The sequence below is a fragment of the Myotis davidii genome, unplaced genomic scaffold, assembly GCF_000327345.1.
Source record: "Myotis davidii unplaced genomic scaffold, ASM32734v1 scaffold453, whole genome shotgun sequence".
In the NCBI taxonomy this organism is placed as follows: Eukaryota; Metazoa; Chordata; class Mammalia; order Chiroptera; family Vespertilionidae; genus Myotis; species Myotis davidii.
Window position 1 is genome coordinate 852070 of NW_006285234.1, and position 19779 is coordinate 871848.

General features: G+C 42.9%; 1 protein-coding gene and 1 long non-coding RNA gene across 4 annotated transcripts in view; one reads left to right on the plus strand and one right to left on the minus strand.

Moving 5' to 3' along the window:
* The window catches only part of ADAT1 (adenosine deaminase, tRNA-specific 1), a 19916-nt gene extending 7948 nt beyond the window's left edge, over nt 1-11968 (plus strand). For all 3 annotated transcript variants that reach the window (XM_006755747.2, XM_006755746.2, XM_015558794.1), the window contains exons 6-10: nt 1450-2068; nt 2930-3075; nt 3599-3698; nt 7305-7391; nt 10798-11968. In XM_006755747.2, the coding sequence (XP_006755810.1) occupies nt 1450-2068; nt 2930-3075; nt 3599-3698; nt 7305-7391; nt 10798-10930 (1085 nt within the window). In that variant the 3' untranslated portion in view covers nt 10931-11968. The remainder of the gene's footprint in view (nt 1-1449; nt 2069-2929; nt 3076-3598; nt 3699-7304; nt 7392-10797) is intronic.
* Nucleotides 11969-19256: 7288 nt separating this feature from the next.
* On the minus strand, nt 19257-19779 carry LOC107181831. Its single transcript, XR_001512528.1, has 2 exons — nt 19740-19779; nt 19257-19499 (listed from the first exon to the last, which is right to left on the minus strand). It is a non-coding gene; the product is annotated as an uncharacterized LOC107181831 (long non-coding RNA).

Here is a 19779-nt window from a genome sequence, read left to right on the forward strand (position 1 = left end):
AATAGGGGTGCATGTATCCTTTCTGATTGGTGTTTCTCACTTCTTCGGATATATTCCTAGAAGTGGGATCACTGGGTCAAATGGGAGTTCCATTTTTAGTTTTTTGAAGAAACTCCATAAAAACTCCACAGTGGCTGCACCAGTCTGCATTCCCACCAGCAGTGCACGAGGGTTCGTTTTTCTCTGCATCCTTGCCAGCACTTGTCATTTGTTGATGTTAGCCATTCTGACAGGTGTGAGATGGTACCACATTGTCATTTTGACTTGCATCTCTTGGAGTGCTCTTTACTAACCTGTTTTTGTTTATTTTCTATTCCCTGAAGCACAGAGTAGGTCAGAAATCCCTAAACCAGTATAGGGAAACACCAGCTGTGTAATGTACTGCAGAGTTTTTACTCTGAGGATATGCACATACATCTCCAAGATGGGAAAACTGTAAGCATTGTTTGCCAAACTTATTTAACTGTGAAATCAGCCACCCACTTTTGTTTTCCAAGACATCTTGTGGGATAACATTTTACAAAATGCACTTGGGAAACTGCTCATTCTAAACAAATGGTTCTCAGCTTAGGACTACTTTGTTCCCCAGGAGACATTTAACAACATCAGGAGACATTTTTTTTTAATATATATATTTTATTGATTTTACAGAGAGGAAGGAAGAGAGATAGAGAGTTAGAAACATCGATCAGCCGCCTCCTGCATAGTCAGACTAGGGAACTCTAATAAGTGGAGACCAGGGAGGTTGCTAAACATCCTACAATGTACAGGACAGACCCCACAGCATAGAATTACCTGACCCAAATGTCAGTAATTCGGAGGTTGAGAAACTCTGGTCTAAAACTAGTGTTGCCCTAGCCGGTTTGGCTCAGTGGATAGAGCGTCGGCCTGCAGACTGAAGGGTCCTAGGTTTGATTCTGGTCAAGGGCACATGCTTGGGTTTTGGGCTCAATCCCCAGTAGGGGGCATGCAGGAGGCAGCCAATCAATGGTTCTCTCTCATTATTGATGTTTCTGTCTCTCTCTCCCTTTCTCTCTGAAATATATTAAAACTAGTGTTTCCAAAACTTCCTGTGATAAGATTTTCCTGGGATTTTTGTTAAAATATTCAGTTTTCCAGACCCCTTCCCTCCAGAGATTATAACTCACTGAGTCTAGGAGAGGTTCAGTATTAAGCAAATTTGGGCAACTGTTCTTAATTCATCTCAGGTCAGCTGGGAGAATAATATTGAGCTTTGTTTAAAGTAGTGGTTCTCAAAGTTGAGTTTGCATCCGAATCATCTGGAGAGTTCATTAATGTACAGACTGCTGGACACACCTCCAGAGTTTCTGATGTAGCAGATCTACTGTGGGTCCCAGAAATTTGAATTTCTAACAAGTTGCTAAGATATGCTGCTGTGGCTAGTGGCACTTTGAGAACCACTGGTTTAAGGGGTTTCTTCTCCTGTAGGTGGGGATGCCTCTATCATCCCAATGCTCGAGTTTGAAGATCAGCCTTGCTATCCTGTCAGTAGAGATGGGGCCCATAACCCATCAATGGAAGCCAGTGGTAACATGGAAGCTACTGAAGATCAAAGGAAATGTGAAGACCCGGACAGTCCCCTGACCAAAAAAATGAGGCTTGAGCCCGGAACTCCTGACAGAAAAGTCACCAACGGTGTGGCTCACCATCAGAGTTTTGGCAAGCAGGGAAGTGGCCCAGTCCCCCCAAGTGTCAGCTGCTCTAATGTCACCTCAGAGGAACTGGCCACTGTCACTGGGATGGCCCCCAGTGGTGCCAAAGTGGTGGATGTTTATAGGACAGGAGCCAAGTGTGTGCCTGGCGAAGTTGGAGACTCGGGGAAGCCTGGTGTTGCATATCACCGGGTAGGGCTGCTCCGAGTGAAGCCAGGCCGGGGAGACAGGACTTGCTCCATGTCCTGCAGCGACAAGTTGGCACGGTGGAATGTCCTCGGATGCCAGGGGTCACTGTTGATGCACTTCCTAGAAGAGCCTGTCTACCTGGCAGCTGTGGTCATCGGGAAGTGCCCATACAGCCAGGAAGCCATGCAGAGAGCACTCATTAGGAGGTGAGAGGGCAGGGAGGGGGGGTTCCGAACATTTAGCTATGTGTGTCATCATTTTTTTTTTAAAATATCCTTTTTAAAAATATATATTTTTTATTGATTTTTTTACAGAGAGGAAGGGAGAGGGATAGAGAGTTAGAAACATTGATGAGAAAGAAACATCGACCAGCTGTCTCCTGCACACTCCCTACTGGGTATGTACCCACAACCAAGGTCCATGCCCTTGACCGGAATCGAACCTGAGACCCTTGAGTCCGCAGGCCGTAGCTCTATCCACTGAGCCAAACCGGTTAGGGCAGTGTCGTCATTTTTTAAAAAGAAAAGGAAGTCACTAAGGATCAAGTGTTTTCTGTTAAGACTTCAGTTGAAGAAATTTAATATGGTAAGATGCACATAATGTTTAAAGAACAATTCAGAAGATAAAGTAAGTTCATTTTGGTCTTAAAGTATATATGCCTATAGAAAAAGATTGTAGGAAGATGTACACAAAGGTATTAATATTTATTACCACTGAGATGTGGTATTGGTAGTTTTTTCTTCTCTGTGATTATTGTATTTTCTAATTTTTCTACACTGTACGTATATTGCTGTTAAAGTTTTTAAAAACCTTCAAACATTAGTGTTAGAATTTAAAAAGGTAAATGGCAAAGGGATGACCACTCAGTGTGATCTCCCTAAAGAAGGCAGCTAAAGCCAGTGAATGCTGTAGTAACTGAGGGCAGGATGAAGCCATGGCCAGGGGAAGGCCTGTGTCAAATGGCCTTTGCCCCCCACCGAGACACAAGGGTGGTGATGTGGTCCACAGTCCTGGGTACCCTCTTTCTCAAGGAGTACGCCTAAACAGTGCATTTCCCTCACGTTTAGGTGTCAGAATGTCTCCTCTTTACCCAAAGGCTTTGGAGTTCAAGAAGTAAAAATACAGCAGTCGGATTTACTGTTTGAGCAGAGCCGCTGTGCCGTGCAGGCAAAAAGGGCTGACCGTCCAGGGCGACTTGTGCCTTGTGGAGCAGGTAAGGGACCCAGGTTCCGCTTGCCCGGGAGTAACTTGTCCCCAGTCCATGGAGTGGCTTGGGGTGGGCTGCAGCCTCTCGGCCTGGGAGGCTGTTTACCATGCACATGGTCAGTAGTGTGGACTTTGGAGACACCCACACTATCAGGTTCCTGCTCTATGTGACCCTGGGAAACCTACTTATCCTCTTTCAGCCTCAATTTCTTCATCATTAGATAAGAATATAATTTATTTATCAGGGTTGTTAGGATTAAATGAGAAATTCTGTTTCATTCATTTACTGTGTGTTTAGCATAAAATAAATGCTCAGTGATAATTGTTATGATGATGATGATGAGGAGGAGGAGGATTAATTATGAACCACTTGTACTCTGGAAGCCAAGGGTCAGAGTGACAGTCATTATGTCTGACGTTATATCTAACTCTCATGGGTCTGCAGAGGCAGGGAAATATTTTTATCAAAACACTTCTGGGGTTTATAGAAAACTGAACAGTTTTAACTCTAGAATCTTATCTTTTCACAGCCATCAGCTGGAGTGCAGTTCCTGAGCAGCCATTGGATGTCACTGCCAATGGCTTCCCACAGGGAACAACAAAGAAAGGAATCAGAAGCCTTCAGGCCAGGTACAGCACACTGGGACAGAAGGAGATGGTGGCTGTGTACTTATACCACACCACTAATTCCAGAACATTTCATCATCCCAAAAAGAAAACCCCATAACCATTAACGGTCACTCCCACACTTCCCTCTCCCCACTTCTGGCAACCCCTAATTTCCAGTCTGTCTCCACAGATTTATCTATTCTAGATGTGTCACATAAATAGTATCATACATCATGTGGCCTTTTATGTCTAACTTAATTCACTTAGCATTAGCCTGAAGGTGGGAGGGGTTGTGGGGGAGTGGCCTCTCCACCACAATCTGGGTTGAGCTGTGAAATTGAATTTCACAGGTGGATTTTTTTGGACATGTTTATTTGCCTGATTCAACACAAACAATAACTAATTACACCTTATTAGACTTAAAAAAAAAGGTTCATTCTTCACAGCCATTAACCAGCTTTTAAATGGCCTAGACAGCAGACTTGGCCTGTGCCTGGTGGCCTAGGATGTTGAATTGAGCAATGTTTACAAAACTGTTGTGTGTAGAGATTTTTGGAGTTTTCCCCCAAGAGCCTTCCTGGCTTTAGGCCACCATTGTCAGCACCTCTCAGGGGACAAAGCAGGTCATGAGGGACAGGAACCACATGTTTCCTGCTGAAAGGGATGCTGAGTCTCGGTGAGGGGCTAGCAGCAGCTCTTACTGGCCCCACCCGCCTGACTGTGGTTTAGGTTTGCTACTTCGCTCAAGTCTAAAATGCTCTTCTTCACTGTGAATGCACACCCTGTTTTACTTTAAACGTTCAGCTCAACCACCACTGCCTTCTGGCTCAAAATGATCATGTTTTCTCTAAATTCCCACAGTAGTGTTCTCCAGCTTCTCCCAACATGTGATTGATTTCTGTGTGATTGGGAGTGTCTCCTGTTCCCACCTTGCTCTGTCTCTGGTTATGCAGGTGACTTTGAACAAGCCCCCTGCCCTCTGGGCCTCAGTGTGTTTATATCTGTAAAAACGAGGACATTGGAGTAGATGATCTGAGGTCTTTGACACATTGTCTCTCTGCACTTAGAAGGCAAACTCCACACAGGGAGGAAGTATATGGCCAGAAAAGCAGGCGCTTTGTACTTCCTGGCTCCCTTTCTTCCTGGTTGTGTGAACTTGGAAAGATTACTCTGGCCTCTGAGCTTCCATTTTCCAAGCAGTGAAGCAAGGGTAACTAAGAGTATGCATTGCACAGGCATGTTGTGAAAATTGAAGGAAAGGATGCCTCTAACATGGTGCAGGGCTTGCAGTAGACAAGATGTCTATGTTAAGATGGATTTCCCGTTCATTTGTCAAATAAAGCTTCATATTATTTGTGAAAGAGTCAGTTTTATTCTAAAGACCAGCAGCTGCTGGGGAAAAAGCAGGTTTTCTCATTGCTCATTCCTGAGTGCTAGCATCCAGGGACCACCTTCTTTAGAACTATAGGGAATAGGAACTCAGACTGGGACAATATACTAGTGCAACACTAAAGGAACTATTTTATTTAAATCTTCATGTTTTCATTTGTTTTTTTACCAACAATGAGATAACAGGACCCTCATTTTTGAGAAGCTTTATTTTATCCTGCTTCTTACAGGCAAATTCCTTTGCCCTAAAGTGGAAAATTCTCTTCCCCTCCCTGTCCAGATAACAAGCATCCCAAAGAATTATTATGTAGCTCATTGGATTATAAAAGAAAAGACTGAGGGATTACAAAATAAATTTATATTTATCTATTACTCTCTGCTGCAATCAGTGTTTGTATCCAGCAACTTGTGCTAACACTTATTTATTTAGGAATTCCTTTGGAATTTTTAAAATTTTTATTGAATTTGAGAGAGAGAGAAAAACATTGATTTGTTGTTCCACTTATTGAGGAATTTATGGGTTGCTTCTTATATGTGTCCTAACTGGAGATTGAACCCCAAATCTTGGCGTATCAGGACGATGTTCTAACCAACTGAGCTACCTGGCCAGGGCCTAGAATTTTTTGATATAGATAATCTTTTGCAAGTAGCATTTCCTCTCTAATCCTCCATTTCTTTCATTTTTTTGCCTTACTGTGCTGACTAGAACTGACAACATCACAGTCATCTACAAATAACGGCTTTGGTTTTTGCTTTGCTTTTCTAATATTATTATTTATTTCAGAGAGGAAGGGAGAGGGAGAGAGAGAGAGAAACATCAATGATGCGAGAGAATCATTGATTGGCTGCCTCCTACACACCCTCTACTGGGGATTGAGCCCGCAACCTGGGCATGTGCCCTTGACTAGACTCGAACGTGGGACCCTTCAGTCTGCAGGCCAATGCTCTATCCACTGAACCAAACCAACTAGAGCTAGTTTTTGCTTTTCAATCCTTATTCCTTTTATTTCTTAGCTTACTGTACAGAACCTTTGTATAATGTTAGATAAAAGCAGTGATGACAAGTACTCTTGTCTTATTCCTGATTTTAAGGACATATATTTGCTGTAGGTTTTTATAGATACCCTGTGTGAATTTCAATACCTTTCTTAGTTCTCATTTGTAAAAGGTTTTAAATCATTTGATGGATGTTGAATTCTAACAAATGCTTTTTCTGCATACATTTTCCTCATAGTTATATTACTTTTCTCCTCTAATCTGTTAATGAGGTGAGTTCCATTATTTTTTTGGCTTTGGGGTGTTCTTTTTTTTTAATGTTAAAGCAGCTTTCTATTCCTGAGTGCCAATAGCCACTTACCACAATTAAGGCCCAGGGAAAGCAGCCTGTGAGGGCTCAAGGTTCTGCTTTAAGCCATGATTCTTTTCAGTAGGCCAGGTCCCAGCCAGGTAAGGGAGTCTCTTGACAGATTGTACAATCCCCTATATCATATGTTCCAATATGGCCACTGTGTCCAACCTGATGGTGCTATTTGTGGAAACAGTGGAGGATACAGTGTGTAGACACGAGACACACATTGTGGGCACACACAACAGTTCCCAACTTCTAAATCAGCTCATGAATTGTGTTTAGGAGGGAAAGGAAGGAGGTACATACAGTCTAGTACACACCGACATGGATGGGCCAAACCAAGAAGCCCCAGGTGAGCTGGTAAGGAATCCACACTCACATCCTTCACTGTTCAAATGATGACCTCCCTAAAGCTTGATGTTAGAAGCAATGGGTTGGCCTGCAATGGCTCGTGTGCCCAAAGGGAGAGTCTGGAGACTCTGCCTCAGATGGCTCATCCAAGTGGACTCCATACAAGGAGCCCCACTCAAGGTTCTGAAACAAAGCTTTTAATTTCTTGTAAACAGTGTTACCCAAGGGGCCAGCTTTCTTGAAAGGAGGTAGCCAATGTATTCTGGAGGGTGTTCTGGGGGGAATTTGGTAATTTCACCTCTGCCTTTACCCCATTTGAACCTGTCCCTTGATGATTTCACTGCTGGTGACATTTCTAAAGATGAGATTCATTTTTGTGCCTCGACCTAATCAAAGCCTCAGGTCTAGATTTTCTCCTTGCCAGTACAGGTGAAATGGGGCTCTGGCATATGCAAACCTTTTGTGAAGCCTCGCATCTTTGATAGGGATCTGATACGGAGCAAACACTTAATGAGTCCTTTTTGTCTTTTTCCAAATAGATCTCGAATCAGCAAAGTGGAACTCTTTAGATCATTCCAGGAGCTGCTAAGCAGTATTTCAGAGGACAAGTGGCCAGACTCCCTCAGGTAACACTATTGACCCATGTTTTTTCATACTTAGGAAGACTTCTGGTTTTGCTCTGGCTCATGCGTAGCAGGAAGCTTTAGCAGGAGTGGTGTTTCCATAGGCCAGTGGGTGCTCATTGCTGACCACATGCTCTTCCATCCCGTTCCCATGGCCCTGCTTGTAGATCCGTGTATGATCTGAGGTATGGAGGATGGGTGGTTTGTGGTACAAACGTTTTCAGTTATTAGACAATAACTACCTAGAGTTAGGCAAAACTTCACAGAATAAAGGCACTGCCCTCACAAACTGCCCTCACCTCAGATGCTAGTCACAAGCTCAGGGGCCCCAAGGCACTCATACTTCTGACCCACTGACTACAAACCCGGGGGATTGCCACTCATGTTCAATAATTCACCAGAACAACTGATAGGAAAGCACCGTAGTTACAATTACCTTTTACCTTTTAAAAATTACCAGTTAGGCCCTAGCTGGTTTGGCTCAGTGGATAGAACATTGCCTGCGGCCTGAAGGGTCCCAAATTCCATTCTGGTCAGGGCACATGCCTGGGTTGTGGGCTTGATCCCCAGTCATGGGAGGCAACTGATCAGTGATTCTCTCACATCATTGATGTTTCTATCTCTTCCTCTCCCTTCCTCTCTGAAATCAATAAAAATATATTGGGGGGGGGGTGGTGGAGGTATGAGTTAAGACCACCTAAAAAAAGGGACACATAGGGCGAGGTCTGGGAGAGTCCCAAACTTGATGTTTGCACGTCCCGAGGATGCATCACCCTTTCAGCACCAACCAAGAAGCTGACCTGCGCTTCAGGGTCCAGAGTTATTGGGTTTTTATTAATAAGAACGGTTGATTGACTCATAGTTCACATGATATGATTGAACTCAGTCTTCGTCTCCTCCTCCCACCCTAGGAGGCTATAGTGGTATCAGGTGTCTCAGTACTCCAATTCTCTCATCTCCTGGTTGGTCTTTCTGGTATGGCCAGCCCCATTCTGAAACGTTAGGACCTACCATAAGATACCTTGTTAAACATAAACTTAGGTGTGGTCTCAGGGTTCACCATGAATAACAAAAACAGTCCTATCACTGGGGAAATTCTAAGGATTTAGAGGTTCCCATTTAGGAACTGGCAACAAAGACCAGCCCAAATCTTTATTATATAACAGTAGGGAAGCAGCAGAGTAGCCAGAAACTTCTATATGAAGAGGCTAGCCACCATTATCACCATCATCCATACTGTGGTCAGTATTGATGCCCTTCAGTCTTTGGTGGTCAGTTTTTTTTGTTTCTTGTCTGGAAAAATGAATCAAGCTGGAACTGGGTGGGTTTCCATACATTCTTGTGTTAAAAATAAATCTGGACTTAGGTAAGGAGAGACTTTACTCAGAAGGATTATTGCATAAGAGAAGGTTTCTGTTACAGTAGGAGGTCTAATGCAATGGCAAGAACACTCCAGTCATAAGCTTTGTAAGCCTCTCAAAGGGCAGATGGAAGGAGGGTTTCTTTTCTTTTTTTTTTTTTTTAATATATTTTATTGATTTTCCACAGAGAGGAAGGGCGAGAGATAGAGAGTCAGAAACATCGATGAGAGAGAAACATCGATCAGCTGCCTCCTGCACATCCCCCACCGAGAATGTGCCCGCAACCCAGGTACATGCCCTTGACCGGAATCGAACCTGGGACCTTTCAGTCCGCAGGCCGACGCTCTATCCACTGAGCCAAACCGGTTTTGGCAAGAGGGTTTCTTTTATATGGAGAGGTATGCAAGACTAAACAGAACCTGGAATGGGGGAGTGGGATGAGCAGGTGGTGTGATAGGACAGTTGAACAGGAAATGTCTTCTCTTGCTGTCAGTCAATTCCCAGGAGGGGCTGTTAAGGGGTGGTTACACATTCTGGTGCTGGCTCGGGTTGAGGTGGGATCAAAGTTCTGGGGCCTGGGCTAAGGAGAGAAGTATAAGTAATATTTGGTCAAGTTACCAGGTATTTTGTCAAGATTGGTCAGTGGTTTCAGCTAATCATTATGAGGCAAAGAGTGGGAATTTGATGGGTCTGTGTCTGGCCTGTCACAGGTAACCCAGGGGGGCATCCATGAGTCTTATCTAAGTCATGGGAAAAGGCATTTCTTTGCGATCAGCCATTTCCCAGGACACGGAAGGATGGAGGGAGATTTCTTAACCATCGCTGTTTTAGAAACTCGGAGCTTGGGTAAAGTTTAACTAACTGTCATGTGTGTATATCCCACCCTTTAACCAACAAAAAGCTGTAGGAAATGGATCGAACAACTGAAATCAATTTTTGCTGCAGTTAGAAACTTTGCCCTGCTGAAGTGAGCTAAGATACAACTTAGAAGCAGGGCAAATTGGATCAATAAGACACGAGTATCAGTTTCTTCAACTATAAGATGCAAGGACAGAGCTCAAGGTCCAAGTTGAGAAAAGGGCTCAGAGGAGCCTGACTCAGATTTGGTCAAAGGAGAGAAGAGTCTGTCACAAGAAAATCTCTTAACAGGGTATAAGTATTACAAATATTACTCAGCATGGCCATTTTTTAGCAGGCAGAGACAACTAAGGGATTGGGAGGGATGTTGTTGGCTGGTATAGGAGAGTATGGGTAGAATGGAAAGTGCTTTGCTTTGTTAGGGAAAATGTAGCCAAGAGGTTTCTAATGGCTGGCTGTATGCTCTGGTGGAAATTACAGACACTTAGGAAACTTTAAACCAAAAATATAATAGTTATTCTTATTTTATCTGATTTTACCAGGACCAGACAAAGCTAGTATTCTGTTTAGTCTTGCCTGTTTTGTTTTGTTTTTTAATTTTTTTTTAAATTGATTTCAGAGAGGAAGAGGGAGAGAGAGATAGAGACATCAATGATGGGAGAGAATCATTGATTGCCTCCTGCACGCCCCACACCAGGGATGAGCCCACAATCTAGGTATATGCCTGACCAGGGATCAAACTGTAATCTCCTGGTTCAAAGGAGGGCACACTGGCTGGGCTGGGTGGTTTTTTTTTGGGGGGGGGGTAAAAAAATTGATTTTGGAGAGAGGAAGGGGAGAGAGAGAGAAAGAAACACCGATTAGTTGCCTCCTGCACATGCCCCGACAAGGGCCAGGGATTGAATATGCAACCTGGGTTTGTGCCCTCAACACCTTTGGTGTATGGGACGATGCTCCAAGCAGCTGAGCCACACGAACAAGGTCTCATTCTTGCCTGTTTTAATCCATGTTACTTTGTAGTGGATTTCTTACAAAGGAGCCAGAGTCTCTCTAGGAAAGCATACTAAGATTATCCTGTCCCTAAGTCTCTTGTAGTAAATCTGAACAGTTGATTACTCAGGTGTCTTGTTGGCCATAGTGGTGAGCTGTTCAATGAAAACCTGTGTGCTTGGTGGTTATGTGTGCATTAGGGTGCGGAAGCTAGAAACATACCAGGAGTACAAGGAGGCTGCATCTGCTTACCAGGAAGCCTGGAGCGCACTCCGGAAGCAGGCATTTGGGTCCTGGATCAGAAACCCCCCGGATTACCACCAGTTTAAATAAGAAGAGAAAGTCTACAAAGAGCTTACTGGTAGCAAGGTATTTTCCAGCCCTTCATGCTGGACCATATTTTTCCCTTTGTGCTGGATAAGCCTTAGCTTTTCTTGAGGCTGAATGAGGACAAAAGTCTGCCTTCTACCAGAGCCACATATCTCTTCTGTGCAAGAGGGATGGAACTCCAGAACATGGAACAATCTGTACTTGACTGAAGCAGCCGTCTGCTAAAATGGAATCTCGCTAATGACCTTCATGTCTATCTGTCCTGACTTGTTTTTTATTGCTTCTCTAAAATATGGACTAAGAATTTGAAATACTATGATACTTTAAAAGTGATGCTCTGCTTTGTATTCCTACATTAATTCAGCAAATGTATTGTGCTGAGATGATGTTTTAATCTCTGCAAGTTCTAGAGCTTTGCCTCGCATAGTGGACATATATTTCGTATACCCAGCCTTTCTTCCTTCAGAGAGCCACCCTTTCCTGCTCAGTGGGGAACTCTATGCAACCATGAGACTTGGTTGAAGCAAAAATTATTCTTGGTTCCAGGAATGTGAGCTAGCCCTGGACAGTCCTGGAACTATTGCCAGAGCTATCAGGAAAGATTCTCTCTCCTCTTGTATCAGGAGCTGTAAGGGCCACAGAATCGTGGAACTTGACCTTCACACAAAGACAGCCAGCTTGAGAATTAAGGCAATAAAGAATGAAACAGCCAAGAAAATCAAAGCTCTGGTGACCTTGTTTGGATGCCTGAAGCTAGTGCCCACGGTGGACTTCAATTATGTGAGATAAATTCCTGTTATTTTGAGTAGGCCTAGCTGATCCCAGAGAGACTGCTTCTCCCAGGACTAGCCTGTCCCTACAGATACTAAGACTCATCTGGAATAAGCTACATAAAATATTTTGTATTTTTGCCAATAAATTTAGAAGTGGGATTTGCTGAATCAAAGGGTAAATGAACATATAATTTCGCTTTACTTAAATATGTCTTCAAAATTTTGTTTCTAAGTATGAGTGCAAAAAATAAAGCAAAATGCAAGACAACATTATAACATTTCATTTGTATATATATAAAAAAACACACAATGAGCCCTAGGTGATTTGGCTCAGTGGATAGGGTGTCAGCCTGTGGACTAAAGGGTCCCAAGTTCGATTCCGGTCAAGGGCACATGCCCAGATTGCAGGCTTCATCCCTAGTGGGGAACGTGCAAGAGGCCGCCAATCAATGGTTCTTTCTCATCATTAATGTTTCTATCTCTCCCTCTCCCTTTCTCTCTGAAATCAATAAAAATATATTTTTTTATAAAGAACGATGGAAGTTATATATCTGTTTTGTTTGTATATGCTAAACTATCTCTGAATAGACAGATACACAAGAAACCACTAACACAGGCTATGGGGAAGGAGAGGGAGTGGCTGGGGCCCAAGAGTGGGAGGGACACTTGTCCCTGAAGACCCTTTATATTTTGTTATTTAAAAAAAAAAAAATGAACCATATTAATATAGTACCTATTTTAAAAATAGGCTTTTAGAAATTTTTAAAAAATGGAAAAAAGTTTCTTCATTTAAACTGTAGGAATACCAGAAAATATTCAGTGATATTGTATAGGAAAGAAGGACTCACCACATGCTTTCGGCAGCTCTGTTTATAATTCCACAGAATTATCTCTTTCCTAACAAAATGACTTCTGGAATTTGACTATTTCAGGAGAGTTTACACTTTCTATGTTCACAAGTGGGTTCTAATGTTTTGACTGTGTGTGCTCATTTTCTTTTTCTTTAGAATATTAAAAAAAAAAACTTAGCTTGATTTAATTTTGTGTATATATTCCATGAAGTCATTTCTGCCTCAAACCACGGGGTTAAGTGCCTTTTTTTCATGGGGTTTGCCAGTGCCAAGCATTAGCTCACTGTCTGGGGAGATGAATCCGCTGTGGAGAAAATGACCCGGCCTGGCCGCCAGCGCTCCGGGGGGAAGAGAAGCAGGCACCGTCTGCTTTCATCGTGTCTGTGGCTGGCGGAAAGCTGCCTCCACCTGGACCTTGGCAACATTCTTTGGCTTTAAGACAACGTTCTGAGCAAGACTTACTCAAAGTTTTCCAGTTTCTAAAACCCAGTTTCCAGTTTCTAAGTTCCCTTGCTGGCTCTTACATTTTCAGCTACCACTGTTCTGGGATGATGTCTGGGGAAGTCAGATGAGCTGTTCAGAGTCCCACGGCAGCAGGACGGTTACTGACACCAGGAAATGGCCTCCAAGTAGAAAGATAGGGTGCACATGTGCTCACTTTCAAAGGCTCAAGCAATCCTTCCCACAGAAACAAAGGCTGCTGTCCTGAGGAGTGGTTGGATACAGAAAGAGGCAAGAAGGCAGATGTTGCCAAAACCGGTATGGCTCAGTGGATAGAGCGTCGAAGGTCCCGGGTTCGATTCCGGTCGGGGGCATGTACCTGGGTTGCGGGCACATCCCCAGTAGATGTGCAGGAGGCAGCTGGTCGATGTTTCTCTCTCATCGATGTTTCTGACTATCTCTCTCCCTTCCTCTCTGTAAAAAAATCAATAAAATATATTCCAAAAAAAAAAAAGGCAGATGTTTTGGGAGAAAGCAAATGTATGTTCCAGAAAGACGAGTTCTTTTTATACCGCATGTTGAGGAATCATAATTGACCTTTATAACCTATAAATGTAAATTCCTTTAAATCTAAATGTGTCTGTACTGGGACAAAGACTGACTTGCTGAAAGGCTTTCCAGATGGGTCTAAAACAAAGCTTAAGTAGTACTTGTGGTCCAAAGGGGAGAGCAAAATTCTGCAGACACTTCAGGGAAGCAGGCAAAGTTGCATACATTCAATTTTCACTTCTTAAAAGTGGGGCCTCAAACTAATCATAGAAATCAGAACAGTGGTTGTTGCCTGGTGGGGGAAGATGGGAGATTGGGGTTGAGTGGGAAAAGGCCCAAGGGAACTTTCTAGGATGATGGAAACATTCTGTTTTGATTAGAGTGCTGACTCTATGAGTGTAAAAAATTTCAAACTTTATTTAGCTCTACACTTAACAAGATCTGTGCTTATTGTATGTAATTTGACCTCAATTTAAAAATTTTTAAAATAAACTAGTCCTTATAGGACTGGATATTCAAGTAATTATGTTCTCATACCAACTCTTGCCACTGCCTGTGTAGATGAAGGGAAAGTGTTCCATCTCTGATTTTTAACCTGTGAGCTGTTCTACAAAATAAGGTCCCAGTTAGTAAGATGCTCAATTTTGTTCAATGGTAAGGTGGGATTTCTCATAAAAATTCTTAATGGGGTAAATAATACAAGAGAAATTTTCTTCAGGAAACTGAGCCCATTGATGCTTTGAGAAACATAAGGGTCAGTAATGTCTGTAACAAGGAAGGGGTGGAAATAATTCTCATCTGAGTTCAGTAACCTGGGTTCTGTATTTGGTGTGGACTTTTTGTGTCTCATCCCAATGAACCAGCAGGTTTCAGAACCAGCTTTTAGAACTAAGCGTGTTCAGCATTGCTTTTCAACCTCCAAGTGCAGGAAAGTGTCTTGATGGGGAAAAGGCAAAGGCAGAAAGTCACTGCAAGTGGGGAGCCAGGCTGCCAAATGTGTCTTGAGCACATGTTCCCTGAACTTGGGCTTGGCTCCAGAGAAGAGCTCACAATGGAAACAGTGATGGCTGTATGCTCAGGCAGCCAAGAGAAAGAAAAGCGCATTGAAACCCGCAACGTCTCCCCGGGGAGAGGCACGGTGGGCCCCTTGGTGGTGAAACCAACCTGACAACAGCCCATTCCCGGCATCTTTCTTCAGTTCAACAACAGGACCTTTATGTGCAAAATCTCAGGAAATCTCTGAGGAATTATACTACGGGCAACCCAAGTTTTGCCCAACAATAAATGCAGATAATCTAGTTTGCCCATTTTTGTTGAATTAGATTCTTTTACTTGAGAGAAGAGCTCTTCTTGATGTATATTCTACCAGCCACTCCAAGATTTCATCAACTTCCTTTTTTATTGCTGCCACTTGTGAACTGTCCTGACCTCCCGTGAGTTCCTTTTCAGCTGATATTTTTAGGCTGCACTTTTGTTCCTCACTTACCCAGTGCCATTGTGAATGCACTTCTATCCTAGCACAGCAGGACCCGCTGGGCTGAGAAGCCAGCAGGCAGCCGGAGAAACAAGGCCTCAGGAGCTTTGGGGTGTAGCCCTGAGTTTGAATTGTACGCTAGGATATAAATTGGTTGTGTGATCTTAGGCGGTAACTATATGATCAGAGTGTCAGTGTGCTCACCTTTGAAATGAGAGCAGCACTACCCCCTGGCAATAGGGCTAGGGGAATGAGATGAGATCATGCACAAGATAGGTATGAGAAGGGCTGCCCACCATGTCTACAGTGCCTGGCACATAGGAGACACCAACCTTGGTCTGTCACTCAGCTCATAAGTGACTCTTCAATTTGCTAGTCCCAATTTCCAGAGCGTATGCTAATAAACATGAGATTGTCTTCAGGAGAAGCATATTGGCCAAATGTTTGTGGAGCCTCTTGCACACCAGGCATGTGTAAGTTTGCCTGCATGCACCTTCTCCATCCCACATCTGGAAGCAACAGCCTGTCTCCAGCTGCTGAGGAGGCAAGGAAGCAAAGCTGTTGATCACAGAGCTATATATAGATCCTCCTGTGGAACTCATGGCTCTGCCTCCCACATGTCAACCACCAGGATCTTTTTTTCTCCCTAAGGGAATAAAAGATGAAAAGGGGAACCAATTGTGCTTTTTAAAGCGTTCTACCATTCAGTCTAATTAGAGTCTCTTAAGAATAAGAACATAGCTATATTACCTTCTTCCAAATTCTCCTTGAAGGAGATCCTTGGACCACCTTTGGGATTGGTGCTCTGGTGCACAAACCTGCCTCATGCCCGCCAGGTGGCGCGGTGTGTTTCAGCCACTGCTTGCAGAATTAAGATTGCACTAGCACTTGTTAAGTAAGCTCTCAGCTCCAGGTGGACCAGTCATATCTTCTGAACACCATCAACACGCCAGGCAAGGCGCTACGCAACTGAGGTACAAGGATAGGGGATAGTTCTCTTGTTGTTCATTGACCAATAGGAAAGAGATCACAGCCTTTGCAGTGGGACAGTACAATGTCATCTGAGGTCGATACCCAACCTGAGAGAGGAAGTGACCCAGATATACTTGAGCAAAGAGGTGAAGGGGAAGGATTAGGCAAGTAAAGGGAAATGGTGGTACATATGGAGACAGTTTTGAGGATATTTGAGGTAGAGAATCACCATATGCAAAGGTCAGAGATGAAAGCACACCATGGCTGGGCTGGCAAGTATGGAAGGGGCTGGAGAGATCCTTGGGGCATGTTGGGGAGGACTTTATATACCCTGTGAAAGGGAATGTTCTAGTCCTGACTCAGCATTTCAGGAATTTTTATTTATTTATTTATTTATTTATTTATTTATTTATTTATTTATTGAGAAAAGGTGTTGGGATGGAAGTTGCATTTTAAAAAGATTGGTCTCTTGCCGAAACCAGTTTGGCTCAGTGGATAGAGCATCAGCCTGCAGACTCAAGGGTCCCGGGGTTCAATTCTGGTCAAGGGCATGTACCTTGATTGCAGGCACATCCCCAGCAGGGGGTGTGCAAGAGGCAGCTGATCGATGTTTCTCTCTCATCGATGTTTCTAACTATCCCTCTCCCTTCCTCTCTGTAAAAAAAATCAATAAAATATATATTTTTAAAAGATTGGTCTCTTTTGTAGCAGAGAGGATGGATTGGCAGAGGCAGGGATGATGGCAGGGAGACCATAGTCAGGGATTACCATAGTAATTAGAAATGACGAGGCCCACCCAGACAATAATGGTTTTAGGAGCCATAGGGAGGGGACTGACTTGAGAAACACACAGAGGCTGGTGAGGCTGATGACTGACTGCAGTAGGGGATGAGGGAGTTTACGTAGAGGATGGCTCTCAGGTTACTGTATGGGTGACAGGATGGAATGTGGTGCCATGTATCAGAAAAGGGGGCAGAGGAAGAGGAAATGGTGCAGGGCAGCAGATGCAGGCAGGGGACAAAGCTGTTTCCAAGTTTAGGATTTCTGTGATATCATGGGATAAGGACCTAGAGTGGGCATTTGGAGGGACTCGGTTTGGGGCTCAGGAGAGAGATGGGCTGGAGATAGAGATTTTGGAGTCTCTATTTATAGGAAGTCTTTGGGGACATGGATTAGAGTAAAATCATCTAGAGAGAATGTGTATAGAATGAAATGGGGACTCTGGATTGAACCCTAAGGAAGAGAGTTCAGGAGCAGGTGGAGAAGCAGAGGAAAGCATGTGACCAGAGGCCCAGGGAAAACCAGGAGAAAGCTATCTTAGAGCTGTAAGGAGGGAGTAAAGTATAGAATATATTAAAAGAAAGAGAATCAAGGAAGGTAAGAACAAAGAACCTTATCATCCCCTGCTCCCCTATTGGCAGACAAGGTTATTTTTTGTAACCTCAGCAAATGCAGGGTCAGGGAAGTGGAAGCTAGCCTCCTTGGCTGAGCAGTGAAGGGAAATGAGAAATGGAGGTACTGTGTGCTCTTTTGAGAAGGACCAATCTCTGTTCTCACTGTGTAACTTAAAAATAAGAAGTTATGAAATATTTCAGACACAATAGAAAAAATTAACACCCACCATGCAATTAACAGTAAACATTTTGCTATATTTGCTTCAGGTTTTTACTTTCCAAAGAAGTAAAACATGAGTAGTTGTATTTAAAATCCCACATTTACCCCTCCATGCTACCATTCCCTTCCCTCCATTAGGTAACCTTCATCCTGAATTGCACGGTTTATAGTTCTATTACATAAATTTGCATCTGTAAGCAATACATGTAATTGTTTTGGGTGGCATTAAACTTTATAGAAATGATATGCTGAATATATTTCTGCATCTTACTTTTTTCATTTATGTTGACATATGTAGCGTAAGGACATTCATCTTAACTACTGTATCGTATTCCTTCGTATGACTATGCTGCATACTAAGTCTCCATTCTCCTGTTAATGGACATTCTCCTATTAATGGACAGTTGGTTTCCAATTTTTTGCTCATTCGAACAAAGCTGCAGTGATCACTCTTCTACATGGGTAGGGATATAATTAGGACATGGGTTATCTGGATCTCAACTTCCCTGGATATTGACAAACTGCTCTCCAGTGTGATGGTACTGGTTTACCCTCACAGCAGCAGTTGAGAATTCCAGATGCTTCACATACTGTCTGACATTTTAGATGTCGAAACTTTTAATTTGGCCAATTTGATGAGTGTGAAATGATATCCCATAGTGTATTTTCCTTTGCATTTTCACAGGGCCACCAACTGTATAGTGTAAGTTGTATCTTTTAGTGTAGAGTTTGTGCACTGCACAACTCTAGGGGGCGCAGTTCATGTTGTAGTGTTTGTGAAAGGCACACTGTAGAGTTGGTGCAATGTATAGCACCTACAGTGGCCTTGAGTGAAGATTTTTGTGTTATCTTTTGCCCATTGTTCTCTTGGGTTGTCTTATTAATTGGAAGAGTTCTTTATTTATTCTGGATATTAATTTTTTGGTTAATATCTGTTACATTTTCACCCAATCTGTGGTTTCCATTAATTTTGTTTATAGTACCTTTTTTATGTTCAAAAGTTAAAGATTTTTAATGTACTTAAATATATCAATCTTTTCCTTGATCTTCTATATATTTGTATCTTGTCTAAGAAATCTCTCCTACTCCAAGGTCACAGATAGTCTAATTTTTTAAAATTTTATTTTGAGAGTTTGTTTATTTTAGCTGGGGACAGTGAAACGAGGAAGAGCTAAGGATAGAAGAAGCAACAGGAGAGCGCCTAGGCGGGCTCTCGAGAAACATTATGGGAAAGAAATGAGCCAAGACAGGGCTCTGTCAGTTCACTGGAGAGGCACGGGAGATGTGCCCGCAACCCAGGTACATGCCCTTGACCAGAATCGAACCCGGGACCCCTCAGTCCACAAGCCGACGCTCTATCCACTGAGCCAAACCGGTTTCGGCTTCATTTACATCTTTAATTCACCTTGAATTTATTTTAGGCATAAATTTTTTTTATATATATATCTGATTGTAGAATTAAATCATGGATTAACTAGTTCATTTCCCTTTGATTTTCATGCCACCACTATTATATTTTAAACATGTGTCTGTTTCTGTCTTGTTCTCTGGTTTATTTATCTCTTATGCCATATGGCACAGTCTTAATTACTGCAAATACATGTCTCCCCAGCTCGCCTTAACATTTTTTGGTTATTCTTAGCCATTTGCTCTTCTAGATGGATTTTAGCATCAATTGTCAGATTCTTGCATTAAACTCAGATTAATCTGGGGGCAATATGCATCTTTACAATATTAGTTGTTCTCATCCTTGAATGTAGTATATTAGTATATCCTTTCATTTAGGTCTTCTTTTATGTCCTTAAACAATGTCTTATTTTCTCCATGAAGGTCTTGCATGTCTTATATTAAATATATTCCTACATGCTTATAGATTTTTCTCCTATTAAGAATGAGACCTTGCCCTGACCGGTGTGGCTCAGTGGATAGAGCGTCAGCCTGCGGACTGAAGGGTCCCGGGTTCGATTCTGGTCAAGGGCATGTACCTTGGTTGCGGGCGCATCCCCAGTAGGAGGTGTGCAGGAGGCAGCTGATCGATGTTTCTCTCTCATCATCGATGTTTCTAACTCTCTATCCCTCTCCCTTCCTCTCTGTAAAAAAATCAATAAAATATATTAAAAAAAAAAAAAGAATGAGACCTATGGCCCTGGACTGGTAGCTCAGTTGGTTGGAGTATCA